The sequence below is a fragment of the Sus scrofa genome, chromosome 3 (genome assembly GCF_000003025.6).
Source record: "Sus scrofa isolate TJ Tabasco breed Duroc chromosome 3, Sscrofa11.1, whole genome shotgun sequence".
NCBI classification, from domain to species: Eukaryota; Metazoa; Chordata; class Mammalia; order Artiodactyla; family Suidae; genus Sus; species Sus scrofa.
This window is the reverse complement of record NC_010445.4, coordinates 44,418,067-44,435,587: the sequence shown is the minus strand read 5'-3', so window position 1 is coordinate 44,435,587 and position 17,521 is coordinate 44,418,067. Positions and strand designations below refer to the sequence as shown.

Below are 17,521 nucleotides of genomic sequence, written 5' to 3'. Positions count from 1 at the left end.
GGATAATGTGAGAAAAAGAATGTGTGTGTGTGTGCGCGCGCGTGTGTGCACGTGATTGGATCACTTTGCTGTATAATAGAAAATTGACAGAACACTGTATACCAACTATAATGGAAAAAAATAAAAATCATTACATATAAAAAAGAAAAAATACCTTTACTCCAGTGTTCATAGCAACCCTGTTTACAATAGCCATGACTTAGTAGCAACCTAAGTATCCATTAATAGATGAATAGATAAAGAAGATGTGGTACATGATACAATAGAATATAACTCAGCCATTAAAAAAGAATGAAATAATGCCATTTGCAACAACATGGATGGACTTAGAGATTATCATACAAAGTGAAGTAAGCCTTTGTACTTCAGACAAAGAGAAATATCATATGTATCACTTACGTGCAGAGTCTAAAAAAATGACACAATCGGAGTTCCTGTAGTGGCACAGTGGTTAACGAATCCGACTAAGAACCATGAGGTTTCGGGTTCCATCCCTGGCCTTGCTCAGTGGGTTAACGATCCAGCGTTGCCGTGAGCTGTGGTATAGGTCACAGACGTGTCTTGGATCTGTGTTGCTATGGCTCTGGCATAGGCCGATGGCTACAGCTCCAATTCCACCCCTAGCCTGGGAACCTCCATATGCCACGGAAGCGGCCCAAGAAATGGCAAAAAGACAAAAAAAAAAAAAAAAAAAAAAAAAAAAAAGACACAATCGAACTTATTTACAAAACAGACTCACAGACAGAAAAGTTATCAAAGAGGAAAGGAGGGGGAGGGATTAACTAGGAGCTGGGCTTCACAGATGCGCACTACTCTAATAAAATAGGTAAATAAGAACCTACTGTATAGCACAGAAAACTGTACTCAGTATCTTGTAATAACCTAAAATGGAAAATCTGAAAAAATATATATTTTATATATATATATATTTAAAAAACTGGATCATTTTGCTGTACAACATCTGAAACTAACACACCATTGTAAATCAACCGTACTTCAGTTTAGAAAAAAAAGAGCAGGGCTGTTACGTGGCTTTGTTTTTCTTTTGTGTCTATTGGTAAGAAATCCTGAAAACCTGCCAGCCTGTCCCAGGAGTTTGAGCAACACCTAATTTGAGAACTGCCAGGCCTGCCTTCTGGAAAAACCAGTTCTGAATCATCCTTACAACTCCTTTGAGAAAGTATCCTAGAAAGCCAGCTGGAGCTAGACTGGTAGGAATTAGCCTCTGTGTTTTCTTAGCCACCTTCGGGGAGGTGAACGCTTGCCATGTCACACCTGAGTGGTGTCCAGAGAAAGCGTCTATTGCCAAGTCCTGGTGTGGTTTCCATTCCCCTGGGGGCTGTGCCTTTGCCTATGGATCTAAAACCTTCTTTCATTTGACTTTTCCTCTGCAGGACTTCCTCACTTTACGAGGCAGCCTGAGAGTATGAATGTCACCAAAAACACAGCCTTCAACCTCACCTGTCAGGCTGTGGGCCCGCCCGAGCCCGTCAACATTTTCTGGGTTCAGAACAGCAGCCGTGTTAATGAACTTCCAGAAAAATCCCCCTCCGTCCTGACTGTTCCTGGTGAGTCTGAGTTGTGTGGCTTACGTGTTATTTTCTCCCTAGTAGAAGAAGGGAGCAAAAGTTTGGTGACCACGACAGTGCATCGCAGCCAGCAGTAATAGACGATGAAGACACAGGTGTGTGGCAGCGCAGGGGAGGGCCAGGTCGGTGGAGAGGCAGGTGGGAATCTTGGGGGTCAGAAGTCACCCGACAGGGTTAGGGTGTAAGGATGTGCCCTCCACAAGTGTCTCTGGTTAAGTTGGCAAAGTGGCCAGAATCTTTGGCAGCTGTGGCCTTGCTGGCTTGGCAGGTCTTGCATTTCAGGAACCATCGATGTGAAGACCTCAGTGAGGTTTGGCCGCAAGGAAAATGCATTGGTCATGGGGGAGGCTGTGGGAGGATTGAGTCATTGTGGGGTAGTGGCTGCCCTGACGGTCAGCAGTCATCTGATTTCCATCTGAATGGGCGTGCCCTGGCTTCCTTCCCGTCCCTGCTACGACAGGGCTCTTAAGGTCAGTGCCATTGATGTTTCCGTGCTGCCAAATCCAGTGGGCTTTGATTCTGGCTCCTGTCATGGCATCTTCCAGCAGCCTCTGGCAAGGTTGCTGTCCCACCCCCCCATCCCAGTCCTTCCTTTCTCCACACACTCAGCAAATGTTCTGGAAAGGACTGCTGTAAGCGAGAGGGAACCTAATGGAAACATGGTCTTCCTGACTTCCTTCCCGCCTCACTGCTCTCCCTCTGCCCTTGACAGAAGTTCTGAATGTGGGGGTACCCTGGAGCTCAGCCCTGGACCCGCTTCTGTTCCCTCTGAGGCACTTCTGCCTGGGAGAGTTCCTCTGGACCCCCGGCTTCACGACCATCTGTGTGACAATGACCTTGAACTTTGTATCCCCAGCTCAAACCTCCCTCCTGAGTTTCAAGCTCCTTGCTTGGCATTTCCACTTACTGGATATGGAGGTGTCTTAAAATGAAATTCTTGATTTTCCTTCCAGCCTTGCTCTGCCCTAGAACGCCCCATCTGAGTAAGTGATGTCACCATTTGCTCATCTTTCCTTCTTCTCATTTTCCATGTTAGATGTATCGGCGGGTCCTGTCTGTTCTGCTCATACAGAGCATCTGAAATCTTTTCTACATCTCTGCTGCAGTGCCCTGGTCCCCGTCACCATCAGCTCTTGCCACCCGCACTGTAGTAGCTCCCTAACTGGCCTCTTTGCTTCCAGTCTTGCCCCCACTCTTGTCATCATTGGCAGACCATGTCCCCCACCTGCAAAAAACCTTCAGTGGCTTCTGGTATCTTTGGCTGTTGCTCAGAGTCCTTCCTGCCCCGGCTCATAGGTCTTGTGTGCTCTGGTCCTCACTCAACTCCCCACACCAGACCCCTCCCCCTCTTTCCTCCTTGCTTATTAAGCACCAGTCACAGTGATTGTTTTTCCTTTTCTCGGAAACATCACCCTTCTTCCTGCCTCAGGACCTTTGCACTTTCTCTTCTGTCTGCCTACAACGTTGTTCCATCTGCCCTTCATCCCATGACACATCTCAAATATCACTTCTGCACAGAGGCCTTTCCGGTCGGTCCCTCTTAACTCTCTCCTGTCCTTCCCTCCCCCCCTTGCCCCGCCGCCTTATGGACTCCCAGGCACATATTCTTGTGGGCGTCCTTCACTGCACTGGTCACATCTGTAATTGCCCTGTTTATTTGTTTAGTCTCCCTGCCTGTCTTAGAGAACACATGCTCCATCAGGACAAGGAGTTTGTCTCTCCCAAAACAGTGCCTGACTCATGGTAATACTCCCTGAGTATTTATGGTGAGGATGGATCAGCGAGTGTTGTTAGCCTGAGGTATTGAATCTGAATCACCTTTCTTATTCCGGATTCCACGAGGGATATTATGGTTGTCTCTGCCTTCCTCTGAGTTTTCTTTGAGTTCCTCCAAGGAATTGATCATCAGATAATTTATTTGTCCAAAATCAATTTAAAAAAAAATACATTCCACCTTCTCTAGGATGAAGAGGAGGGTCCCATAAAGAAAGATTTATGGGGCATGTAATTAAATAAATAGGTTAAAGTGACAAACAGTTACATGCATGGAGTTTAAGTGCGCAACTCAATGAGTTACGATAAATGTAGACACTCACGGAACCACCACTTCAGTCGAGACAGAGAACATTGCCATCAACCCAGGAAGCTCCTTCTTGCTCCCTTCCAATCAGCCCCCACCTCCCATAGGTAACCTTGTTCTGATGTCTATTATCATAGATTAATTTTGCCTGTTCTCGAAATTTATTTATTCTCTCTCTCTCTCTTTTTTTTTTTTTTTTTTTGTCTATTTAGGGCCACACCCATGGCATATGGAGGTTACCAGGCTAGGAGGTCAATCAGAGCTATAGCTGCCAACCTACACCACAGCCACAGCAACGTGGGATCTGAGCCACGTCTGAGACCTACACCGCAGCTCCCGGAAACACCGGATCCTTAACCCACTGAGCGAGGCTGTCCTCTTGGATGCTAGTCGGGTTCGTTAACCACTGAGTCATGACGGGAACTCCATGGTCTTGAAATTTAAATAAATTAAATCAGAAAAGTGTATATTCATTTTGTCAGACCTCAGCATCTAGTGAGATGATCCTATGGTTTTTCTCCCTTCTTCTCTTTATATGGCAAATTACATTGATTTTCAAATGTTAAACCAATGTTGCCTTCCGGGGCTAAACATTGGTTTAACATTTGTCATGATGCATTGTGGTAGATTCCATTTGCTAATGTTTAGTAAAAGATTTTTGTGTTTATCCTTGTTCTGGGGTAACGCCGCCTCTGTACTGCAAGTCAGTTCTGATCTTGATTATAGGACTTGGTGCAGTCCCCGCGGGTTTAAGGACAACATGTCACAAGACTGCCCTCACTTCAGCTCCCAGCCACAAGTCTCAAGGGGTCCCTAAGCCACTGACTGGCTGTAAATTTGGATGTCCCCATGACCCCTCGGGTTCAATAATTTGCTAGAACAACTTGCAGAACTCAGGAAAGTGCTATACTTACCATTAGTTTATTTATATATTTATTTATTTATTTATTTTACAAAGGAGCACATAGGGTGAGGTCTGGGAGTGTTCCAAGCACAGGATGCCCTCCCTTGCCCTGATATGTGGGATTAGGGTGTGTCACCCCCTGTCACATCAGTGTGTTCCTGGAACAAGAAACTCTTTTTACTGTAGGGGTATTACTGACCTCTTAAGACTAGTTTGAAAGTGTTCACACCTCTTCTCTTTCCCGAAAGAGTTTGGTAGTGTGAAATAAAATTCATATTTTATGGCAAGACAAGAAAAATTTAAACATAAAAATTCTTCTCTGCCTCCTCTCTCCCCCACTCTGCATTGTGTATCTGTGTTATGCATCCATCAGGCCTCTCCCATCAGCAGGAATACCTGCTTCACCAAAAAGAGCAATGTTCTTCTAGTATCAAAAGACAATGCCTGAGGGAGTTCTCATTGTGGTGCAGCAGAAACGGATGAGGAGACGAGGCTTGGATCTGGCGTTGCTGTGGCTGTGGTGTAGGCTGGTGGCAACAGCTCCGATTTGACTCCTAACCTGGGAACCTCCATATGCTGTGGGTGTGGCCCTGAAAAGCCAAAAAAATAAAATAAAAGAAAGGAAAAAAAAAAAACAACTCCTGAAAGATAATGTATCTGGAGTTCCTGCCATGGCACAGCAGGTTAAGAATCCGCCCGCAGTGGCCCGGTCACTGTGGAGGTGCAGGTTGAACCCCTGGCCCAGCTCAGTGGGTTAAGGAATCCAGCATTGCTGCAGCTGTGGTGTAGGTTGCAGCTGCAGCTCAGATTCAGTCCCTAGCCCAGGAACTTCCATGTGTTGTAGGTGCAACCATTAAAAAAAAAGATAACGTTCGTACTTGATCCGAGGGGTCACATGACCCACCACGATGGACCTTAGATCTGGATTATGTAAACTCGATAATATGGCATTTGATGTACAGCCCTCTGACTCAAAAAACAGATAAACCATCTTGACTTCTACGTGGCAGAATATTTCTCAGAACTTTCAGAGATGCTCTTCTCAGATTTTGGCTGGAATAAAAATTTCCAGTTCTTTCTTATTGTTGGATGGGGTTTGCTAGTATTTTGCTGAGGATGTTTGCATCAGTGTTCATCAGTGAAATTGGCCAGTAGTTTTCTTTTTTTGTGGAATCTTTGTCCTGTTTTGGTATCAGGGTGATGGTGGCCTCATAGAATGAGTTTGGGAGTATCCCTTCCTCTGTGATTTTTTGAAATAGTTTCAGAAGGAGAGGTATTAACTCTTCTCTAAATGTTTGATAGAATTTGCCTGTGAAGCCATCTGGTCCTGGACTTTTGTTCATTGGAAGTTTTTTAATCACAGTTTCAATTTCAGTTCCTGTGATTGGTCCGTTCATCTTTTCTATTTCATCTTGTTGCGGTCTTGGAAGATTGTGCTTTTCTAAGAATTTGTCCATTTCTTCTAGGTTTTCCATTTTATTGGCGTATAGTTGCATATAGTAGTCTCTTATGATCCTTTGTATTTCTGTGATGTCCGTTGTTACTTCTCCTTTTTCATTTCTAATTTTATTGATTTGAGTCCTCTGTCTTTTTTGCTTGAGAAGTCTGGCTAGGGGTTTATCAATTTTGTTGATCTTTTCAAAGAACCAGCTTTTCATTTCATGGATCTTTTCTATGGTTTTCTTTGTTTCTATTTCATTGATTTCTGCTCTGGTCTTTATGATTTCTTTCCTTCTACTAACTTTAGGTCTTGTCTGTTCTTCTCTCTCTGGCTGCTTTAAATGTAAAGTTAGCTTGTTTATTTGGGTTTTTTCTTGTTTCCTGAGGTGGGCTTGTATTGCTACAAACTTTGCTCTTAGAACAGTTGCTGCATCCCATAGGTTTTGGAGTGTGGTGTCTTCGTTGTCATTTGCGGCTAGGTATTTTTTAATTTCCTCTTTGATTTCTTCAGTGATGCTTTGGTTGTTTAGTAGCATGTTGTTGAGTCTCCATGTGTTTGTGTTTTTTACAGTTTTTTTCTTGTTGTTGTTGTCCAGTCGTATAGCATTGTGGTCGGAAAAGGTGCTTGATATGATTTCAATTTTCTTAAAGTTACCGAGGTTGGATTTGTAGCCCAGGATATGATCAATCTTCGAGACTGTTCCATGTGCACTTGAGAAGAATGTGTATTCTGTTGCTTTTGGATGGGATGTTCTATAAGTATCTATTAAGTCCATCTGGTTTAATGTTTCATTCAGGGCCTGTGTTTCCTCATTGATTTTCTGTCTGGTTGATCTGTCCATTGCTGTAAGTGGGGTGTTAAAGTCCCCCACTATGATTGTGTTATTGTCAATTTGTCCTTTTAAGGTTGTTAGCAGATGCCTTATATACTGTGGTGAACCTTTGTTGGGTGCATAGATATTTAAAATTGTTATATCTTCTTCTTAGATTGATCCCTTGATCATTATGTAGTGACCTTCCTTGTCCCTTAAAATATTCTTCATTTTGTTTAATTAATGTTTTGTGTGTTTTTTTCTTGCCTTTTCTAGGGCTGCTCCCATGGCACATGGAGGTTCCCAGGCTAGGGGTTGAATCGGAGCTGTAGCCGCTGGCCTATGCCAGAGCCACAGCAATGCCAGATCCAAGCCACATCTGCAGCCCACACCACAGCTCATGACAACACCGGATCCTCAACCCACTGAGCAAGACCAGGAATCAAACCCACAACCTCATGGTTCCTAGTCAGATTTGTTAACCACTGTGCCATGATGGGAACTCCAGAATATTCTTCATTTTAAAGTCTATTTTGTCTGTTATGAGTATTGCTACTCCAGCTTTCTTTTGATTCCTGTTTGCATGGAATATGTTCGTCCACCTTCTCACTTTCAATTTGTATGTGTCCCTAGAATGAAGTGGGTCTCTTGAAGACAGCATAGATATGGATCTTGTTTTTGTACCCATTCACCCAGTCTATAATGTCTTTTGGTTGGGGCATTTAGTCCATTAACATTTAAGGTAATTATTGATATGTATGTTCTTATTACCATTTTATTAATTGCTTTGGATTTGTTTTTGTTGCTCTTTTTTCTTCCCTTCTTCTCTTGTTCTCTCCTCTTGTGGTTTGATGACTATCTTTAGTGTTGTCTTTGAGTTGATTTTTCTTATTTGTTTGTGTATCAATTGTAGATTTTTGGTTTGCAGTTATTCTGAAGTTTTGATATGAGTCTCTCTATATATATGAAATTGATTTAAGTTGTTGGTCTCTTAATTGCAAGTGCATCTCCAGTGTCCTGCATTTGTACCCTTCTCTTCTCATGATTTCTGATTTTAGTGGCATAATTGTGTGTCTATGATTTCGTATCTTTACTGTATATATACCTTTACTGGTGAGCCTTGTCATTTGTGGAATTTTTGTTTCCTGTTGCTGTCTTTTCTTTTCTGCCTAGAGAAGTTCCTTTAGTATTTGTTGTAAGGCTGGTTTAGTGTTGCTGAATTCTCTCAACTTTTGCTTATCTGTGAAGGTTTTGATTTCTCCTTCAAATCTGATTGAGAACCTTGCTGGGTAGAGTAATCTTGGTTAGAGGTTTTTTCCTTTCATCGCATTAAGTATATCATGCCACTCCCTTCTGGCCTGCAGAGTTTCTGCTGAAAAATCTGCCAATAACCTTATTGGGGTTCCCTTGTATGTTATTTGTTTCTTTTCCCTAGCTGCTTTCAAGATTTTCTCTTTGTCTTTAATTTTGGTCAGTTTGATGAATATGTGTCTCAGGGTGTTCCACCTTGGGTTTATTTTATATGGTACTCGTTGTGCTTCCTGGATTTGAGTGGGTGGTTCCTTTCCCATGGTAGGGAAGTTTTCAGCTATTATCTCTTGGAATATTTTTTCTGTCCCCTTCGCTCTCTCTCTTCTTCTGGCACCCCTATGGTACACATGTTGGTGCATTTAACGTTGTCCCAGAGTTCTCTGAGACTCTCTTAATTTGTTTTCAATCTTTTTTCTTTTTTCTGTTCCATATCCATAATTTCCACTAATCTGTCCTCCACCTCACTTATTTGTTCTTCTGCCTCCTGTATTCTGCTGTTAGCTGCTTCTAGTTAATTTTTTATTTCAGTTGTTGTATTTTGCATCTTTTCTTATTTAAATTTTATATCTTGTATCTCTTTGCTCAGTGTTTCATGTAAGTTATCCATTTTCGCCTACAGTTTATTTCTGGTGTCTAGCATCATCTTCAGCATCAACAGTCTAAAGTCTTTTTCCTGGAGGCAGAGAATCTCCTCATCGCTTAGCTGATTTTCTGGGGTTTTTTTCTTTCTCCCTCATCTGAGTTATAGTTCTCTGTCTTTTCATTTCTATAGGTTTTTGGTGTGGTGACCTTCTTACAGATAATAGAGTTGTAGCCTCTCTTACTTCTGGTGTCTGCCCCCCTTGTGGCTGAATTTGGTACAGGGGCTTGCTGTAGGCTTCCTGATGGGAGGAACTTATGCCTGCCCACTGGTAGGTGGAGCTGATTCCTTTCCCTCTGGTGGGTGGGGCTTCGTCTCTGGATGGGATTAAAGGCGGCTCTGTGCTCTGGGGGGTCTTTAGGCAGCCTGTTTACTGAGGGGTGGGGCTATGATCCCACCTGGATTGTTGTTTGGCCTGGGGATTCTCAGCAGTGATGGGTGGGGCCAGATTTTCCCAAAATGGCCACCTCCATTGAAAGGCACACTGCTGAATATTCCCCAGAGCTTTGCTTCCAATGTCCTTCCCCCACAACAAGCCACATTCACCCCTGTTTTCCCAGGAGGTCCTCTAAGAATTGTAGTCAGGTTTGACCCAGATTCCTATGGAGACTTTGCTTTGCCCTGGGACCCGGTGTACGTGAAAGTCTGTGTGTGCCTTTTAAGAATGGGGCCTCCATTTCCCCCAGTCCTGTGGAGCTCCTGCACACAAGCCCCACTGGTCTTCAATGCCCTCCAGGGGCTTTCTTCCAGTGCCAGATCCCCACACATGGGAGTCTGATGTGGAGCTCAGGACTCTCACTCCTGTAGGTGAATCTCTGTGAACCAGTTACTTTCCAGTCTGTGGGGCTTCCTACCCAGGAGGTATGGGGTTGTTTATGTCATGTAATCGCCCCTCCTACCTCTTGATTTGGCCTCCTCTTTGTCTTCTGGATTCAATGGTTTTAATTGCGTGGGCACTGATGCAGATATCTTTGCTCCCATGTATACTCCTCTTCCCTGTCAACCCTCCCTACCACGTGGAAGCACACCCGTCTGCTTGAGTCCTCCCTCGGGTTATCCATTGGTGTGATTATTACATACTCATTTTTTGCTAGCTTAGCCCCATCACCCAGCATCTTGCCTGGCACATCAGAACCATGCGAATGAATGAATGAATGAGCACTGAGGGAATTTCAAATAGTCCCCTCATGTCACTGGACAAAAGCGAGGGTGAAAGTAACATGTGTTTGTGTCACTATGTTTGCCTTTTATATCCATTTTGGAACCCAAAGGGCTTAAGGAAGTCCAGGGTGAGAGGGTCTAGGGGGCAGGCTTCCAATGCAGACCTTGCTCTGGGCACATCACTGGTCATGCCAAGTCAGCCACTGCGACTGTTCCCAAGCCTGGGAACTTTTGTAGCATTGTGAAAGAACTACAGACAAACTTTCTCCTCTTTGCATCTGGTTTTAGTTTTGAGGATGCTTTAGTATTATACCTGAGCCCTCCTCCAGTAGGTAGCTCATGTTCAGGGAACTAGGTGCCAAGGCTGTTCTGACCTGTGATGTCTTTGTTGAGGGGGATGCTTTTGTGGCACCTCCCATGCAGATGTACCATCTGAAGTTTGCTGGGAGGCATCATTCTATCATTCTATCTTGGAATTACCCCATTCCTTCTACTGAAAGGATCCTGAGTTGAGAAGTGTTTAAAGAGCCCTGATTGTGGAGGCTGTAGGCATGTTTATGAACAGGAAGGTCATAAACTGTTCCTTTTTTTTTTTTTTTGTCTTTTTGAGTTTTCTTGAGCCACTCCCATGGCATATGGAGGTTCCCAGGCTAGGGGTCTAATCAGAGCTGTAGCCACTGGCCTATGCCAGAGCCACAGCAACATGGGATCTGAGCTGCATCTGTGACCCACACCACAGCTCACGGCAATGCCAGATGCTTAACCCACCGAGCGAGGCCAGGGATCTAACCTACAACCTCATGGTTCCTAGTCAGATTCATTAACCACTGTGCCACAACAGGAACTCTTTTTTTTTTTTTTTTTAAGTGCTGTACCTGTGGCATTTGGAAGTTCCCAGGCTGAGTCAAATCAGAGCTGCAGCTGCTGGCTTGCACCACAGCCATAGCAATGCCAGATCCCAGCCACATCTGCGACCTACACCACAGCTCATGGCAATACCAGGTCCTTAAACCACCGAGCGAGGCCAGAGATCAAACCTGCATCCTCATGGATACTAGTGCGGTTCATTACCACTGAGCCATGACAGGAACTCAGATGCTTTTCCCTTTGATACCTGTTTGGTTTTTTCTTTTCCCCTCTGTGATGTAAGCGCTGTCTTTAAGAAGCATGAGCAAAGTACTTTGTGCACAGGGCATTATTCTGAGTCAAAGCCAATCTCAAAGATTAGGTGTTATGTGATTCCATCTATTTAACAGTCTCCAAATGACCGGATTATAGTCATGGAGACACATCAGCTCTTCGCAACAGGTTAAGTTGGGAGAAAGATATTCATAAAAGGGGTGTTGTGGAGGAGCTTCTTTTTGGTGATGGAACAGTTCTTCATTTGTATCTGCAATGAAATTTCATAGAAATTCCACCCTTCCCTCACCATAAAACAAAAACAAAACTGACGAAATCTGAATAAGCTCTGTGTATTAGTTAATAGTATTGTACCCAAGTTTCTTTGCTGGTTTTGATCATTGTACTATGATTACGTAAGATTCTACTCTTAGGGCAAGCTGTGTGAAGGGTGCTAGGAACTCTGTACTGTTTCTGCAATTTCTTGTTAATTGACAAAGATTTCAAAACAATGTTTTTGTAGGCTTTTTTTTTTTTTTTCCAAAGAATCACTTTGTCATGGGCAAAGTCAAATCCCCAAATAAAGAGCAGACGTGCAGAAAGCTTTTTCTACATGGTGTTTTGTGGTGGGATGCATGATGGGTAGGTTGTTAAGATCCCTAACTTTGATATAGACTAAATGTCAGTTCAGTACTGTGTGTCCCCAGTAAGTTACCGACCTCCTTTATGTAAAATTGGGCTCATAACAGTATCTACTTTATAGACCATTTATGAGGATCCAGTGAAATAATGAAGGTCAAGGCCTTGATACAGAAGTAACCCACAGAAATGATCCAGATGTTCCCTGTTACAGATTTTTAAACATAATAGTTACTAGTTCACTGTCAGTTTTGAGTGAACTTTCTACTAAGAGTAGGGGATTTAGGCTGATCTTGCTGGTTTTTACTTTAAAATAACTACTCATTTTACATTTACAAAACGTCTAAGCTAGTTTTCGTTTTAGTAAATTGGATATAGTTCTTAATATTCCTTGTAATAACAACAATAACAATAGTAACTATAATTTATATGTCAGTTGGTAATTCTCATAATGCTTTTGGCAAAGATTTACTTTGAACTTATAGCAACTTGGTATTGTTAGACATCTTTAATTCCCATTTTACAGATGGGGAAAAACTCTGGAGCCCTTCAAGAGCCTGCTTGCCTAAGATCTAGTGTTTGTGTAGCTGCTGGAGCAGTCCTCATAAAACACAGGCTAAATCATGTCAGTCTTCTTCTCAAACTGCCAGCTTTCCCACCTCACTCAAAGGACAAAGGCTTGACCCACATGTTCCCTCTGCTTAGAACCTTCCCTCGCCCCCCCAACCCCCACCATGATAAGCTTGGCCCATTCCCTCCCCCTGAGTCAAGAGGACATTTCTCAAAGAGCCACCTCTGACCCACGTATTTAAAATCACTACCACTTCTCCACCCACTCTGACCCCCTGATCCTCTTCTGTTTTTCCATATTATTAATCATCTTCTAATAGAGCGTGTAGCTTATTTATTTATTAAGCCTGTTAGGTCTCACCCACTTTTCTCCATGAGAATGCCTACTCTTTAAGGGCAGGGATCTTAGTTTTATTCAGGGGTAGACCCTAAGTGCCTGGGGAAACATCTGGCACATAGTGAGGACCCAGTAAATGTCAGTGAATGAATTCAGGGCAGAGAGCGAGCTCCAAATTAATAAGTGTACATCCTTCATTTATGCAGTGTGTTTTTCTATTTCTTGGCTCTTTTGATAGAAGAATGAACAGTAAGGAAAAAAATGAAAAGGACAAGATTACTTAACCCAGAACTTAAAACAACTACACTAACTCTGTTCTTAGAAGCAGCTTCCTCAGTTCTGGTTGGTTTTCCCTCCAGGGAACATCCTGTTGCTGAGTGTTCCCTAAAATATCTATCAGACCTTGGGTCAAAGGCTGTCTTTTTTTAATCTTTTATTATTTTTATTTTTATTTTATTTATTTTTGCTTTTTAGGGCCACACCCGTGGCATACGGAGATTCCCAGGCTAGGGGTTTAATCGGAGTTGCAGCTGCCAGCCTACACCATAGGCACAGCAATGCCAGATCTGAGCTGCATCTGCCACCTGCACCACAGCTCACAGCAACGCCAGATCCTTAATCCACTGAGAGAGGCCAGGGATCGAACCTGCAACCTCATGGTTCCTAGTGGGATTCATTTCCACTGTGCCACAAGGGGAACTCCAAGGCTGTCTTTTTTTTAAAGCAGTAGAAGACCAATCAAGAGGGCATGAACCATGCTAATGGAGTTAGGTAGGGTGTCAGGGCGTAAGAGGGGTGCCCACGAGAAGAATTCGTAGCATCAGGAGCAGTGGGGTAAGTGGGAAGCAGGATGGAGACTTGAGGCAGGGGTTCCTTCCTGGAAAACCACAGGGTTTGGGCTCTCCAACGCCAAGGTCTAGTCCAGTCTGGTAGTTGTTGTTCACCCAGAGGGAGAATGGTAAAGTGAGGGGCGCTGTCTTTCTTAGTGCACATTGGTTGCTCCAGGCTTATAAAGGAGGCTCCAGTTGGGGAGCCAGGGACACGAAACAAAAAAATGTGTCACTGAATACATTAAGCCAAGAAGCCTGCATTTGGCTTTCAGTTTTGGCCCATTCAGTTCTGGAGAAAGTTACCTTGGTGTGATGCCAGTGTCCATGGCATCCGTGGGCATTAACCCCCTCAGCCTCCGTGCAGAACTGCTGTCATAGACGGTTTGGCTGCTGGCGGGCAGTTCTGAATCAGAGTGAGTACCTTGTGCCAGAGAATTCACAGCAGACTGTTTTCCCGACTTGTGTGCACCTAACCCAAAACCATGCTCCATGCAGTTTCCTTTTCCAAACTGATAAAACTTGCAGGACTGGAGAACCATGCACCTAACTTATCTTTTTTTAATTTTATTTTATTTGTTATTATTATTTTTTCTTTTTCGGCTGCACCATGGTGTATCAAAGTTCCCGGGCCAGGGATCAAATTCAAGCTAGGGCCACAACTTACACCACAGCTGCAGCAACACCAGATCCTTAACCCACTGCACCACAGGGGGAACTGGGACCTAACGTCTCTTACTTTGGGGTCTATAATTAAATGATGAATCTCAAGGAAATAAATCCCTCCTCTTGTTTTATAGCAGGGCCCCTCTTCCCCTCCCAACTAGTCAGGGATGGGATTCAGATATTTTCCAAGAGTTTTGAAAAGGGTGATTGAAGCCAAATGACTGGTTTTAGCCTGCAAATGTCTGCTCAAATATATGCAAAATACAAGTGGAACACCAACTCTCTGTCATCCAATTGAGCCAAAGTTGGCTCTTCTAAAAATAAGCCAAATTTCGCAAGTTCCTGTAGCCTGGCTTAAAGGGCCTCTCATTTGGGAGTTTATGACCTGGAAGGTGAAAGGTGACACTTCAGGATGAAAACCCAAGTGTTACAGGCCTGCCTGTGGCATAAGGCTCGGTAGCAGGGGCCCCAGGTGATGGCTTAGAGAGGTCAGTGTCTGGACGCCCATCCAGTATGTATCTTCTCTCCAAAAAATCAATGTCTGACAAAATGCCCAACGTCCTAATGCTCTGCCAGTTCTTCTTTTTCACCTTCTGCTTTCCTGTCATTGCTCCCTCACTTTACAGAATAAAAAAGACCTCTCTCCAACTTCCCCACAGTCACCATGGAGCATCAGTGCTCTGGTCTCCACTTTTACAGTCTGAAAAATGATTGAGAACCAGCAAGTGTTTGTTTCTGTGAATTAACATTTGTTGACAGTTACTGAATTTGAAATTAAAACACAAGAATACACAAGCACATATTCCATTAGCTCATAGAGCTATGACATCATCACATTTGTGCCTTCTGGAAACTTCCATAGGACATTCCTGAGATAATGAGTGAAAAGAGCTAATAACATCTCATTGTTAAATCTTCCAAAACCAGTTTTCTTTGTTTGTGTGTGTGTTTGTTTTTGCCTTTTAGGGCCACACCCAAGGCATATGGAGGTTCCCAGGCTAGGGGTCGAATCAGAGCTGCAGCTGCCGGCCTGCACCACAGCCACAGCAACGCCAGATTCGAGCCACGTCTGCTACCTACACCACAGCCCCTGGCAACGCCTCTGAGCACGGCCGGGGATTGAACCTGCAACCTTATGGTTCCTAGTCGGATTCGTTTTTGCTGTGCTACAACAGGAACTCCTGAAATTACATTTTTTTCTGCTGTTTAAATCATGAACACTTTACTATGCAAACTTCAAAATGTGTAAGAGGCTACATGTATTTTTCAGAATTCTTTGGAATTCTTTCAAGACTCCTCAAGGCAATGCCTTCATAGACATCCTTTTAGAGATGTGGCTAATGGGTTTGAAATAATATTCCTCTTCAGTGAAATAAATATTTTCTAAACCATCACACAAACCATTTGCAGTTTCATCTCTCGCTCGAGAGGAGGTGACTCGGTGTGAGATGAGCTGGATCCTACTTGGCATTTTAGTTCCTTAGCACTTGTGTTTAGAGGATCTAATGAAACAATCTGGTTTAGGATTTTCCTCTAGTCCAAGGGAGATGCTCATCTTGGAAAATTAAAATACCCGAAATAGGAGTTCCCGTCATCGTGGCTCAGTGGAATCAAATCTGACTAGTATCCATGAGGACACAGGTTCAATCCTTGGCCTCACTCAGTGGGTTAAGGATATGGCATTGCTGTGAGCTGGGGTGTAGGTCACAGGTGCGGCTTGGATCCTGTGTTGCTGTGGCTGTGGTGTAGGTCAGCAGCTGCTGCTCTGATTTGACCCCTAACCTGGGAACCTCCATATGCCTTGTGAGCAGCCATAAAAAGACAAAAAAAAAAAAAAAAAAAAAAAAAAGGCAAAAAGCATGTAGTCATTTTGCTGTACAGCAGAAATTGACAGAAATTGTAAATCAACCATAATAGGAAAAAAATAAAATAAAATACCCAAAGTAGGAGCTCCTGCTGTGGTGCAATGGGATCGTCAGCATCTTGGGAGTGCTGGGACGCAGATTCATTCCCCGGCCCGACACAGTGGGTTGGGGATCCAGCTTAGGTCGAGGCTGCAGCTCAGATCTAATCCCTGGCCTGGGAGCTCCGTATGCTGCAGCATGGCCAAAAATGAAACAAACAAACAAAACACCCGAAGTAACTGTCGTATTCTGATCAAACATTATTTAGGAGAGATCAAAGGTCACCACAGAACTGTAGGACTGAAAGTCTAGTCAGCAGACCTCAGACGGTGGGACAGACCTCCATCTGGATGGAAAAAAACAAACACTAACCAGCACTGGTTTTTCTGTGCGCAGCTGATCCCCCAGGAGAGGCACCTGACTTGAAAGGGGTCAGATTCGCATTTCCTCCTAGAACTTCTCCCAGGCCCCGTGGCCCAGCCTCAGCACAGTGTTCTCTGTTTAGGAATCTAACATGGACAGTCTTTCTTGCCTGAAGCCCAGCTAGGTTTCCCTTGGCAGCTTGTTTCAAATAGTTAATGACTCCACCAGTGACAAGCTTGGGATTTTAAAATGATCAGATGGAAAATACCCTACCCAAGTAGATAGATCGAAGAAAACAAAAGAAGCCTGTCAAGAAATAAGCCATAGTGGCAAATTTTCAAGAATTTTATCTGTCTTTCTCCAGTTTAGGATATAAACTTTGTCCCAGATGCCTTATGTGTCAGAGATAGTTTTCAGATTCAACTAATGGTATATATGGCTGTGCTTTTTAAAGATAACGTTTTAACATTTTAGAATAGTTTTATTTTTGAAATTTGTTTTTGAAGTATAGTTGATTTACAATATGTTGGTTTTAAGTCATATGTATATATAGAAATATGTATATACATATGTATATTCTTTTTCAGATTCTTTTCCCTTGTAGGTTATTATCCCTCCCTGACTTTTCCCCTTTGGTAACTATAAATTTGTTTTCTGTGTCTGTAGGACTATTTCTGTTTTGTATACAAGTTCATTTGTATCTTTTTTTTAAGATTTCACATATAAGTGATGTCATATGATGTTTGTCTTTGACTAACTTCACTTAGTATGATAATCTCTAGGTCCATCCGTGGTTGCTGCAAATGGCATTATTTCACTCTTTTTATGGCTAAGTAATATTCCATTGTGTATATGTACCACATCTGCATTGAACATTTCTCATGGGTGGACATTTAGGTTGCTTCCATATCTCGGCTAATGTAAATAGTGCTACAGTGCTGCAGTGAACTCTGGGGTGCATGTATCTCCAGATAGATACCCAGGAGTGGGATTGCAGGGGTAACTCTACTTTTAGGTTTTGTTTTGTTTTTATTTTTTGTTTTTTGGGTTTTTTGTTTTGTTTTGTTTTGTTTTTTTTTGTCTTTTTAGGGCCACACGTGTGGCATATGGAGGTTCCCAGGCTAGGGGTCGAATTGGAGCTGTAGGCAATATGGGATCC

At 43.2% G+C, this 17,521-nt stretch overlaps 1 protein-coding gene across 1 annotated transcript in view; it reads left to right on the top strand.

The window, feature by feature from the left end:
• Positions 1-17,521, top strand: part of MERTK (MER proto-oncogene, tyrosine kinase) — a 134,024-nt gene that overhangs the window by 47,813 nt on the left and 68,690 nt on the right. The window contains exon 4 of the mRNA XM_021087030.1: positions 1,395-1,568. Coding sequence (XP_020942689.1) covers positions 1,395-1,568 — 174 coding nt within the window. The remainder of the gene's footprint in view (positions 1-1,394; positions 1,569-17,521) is intronic.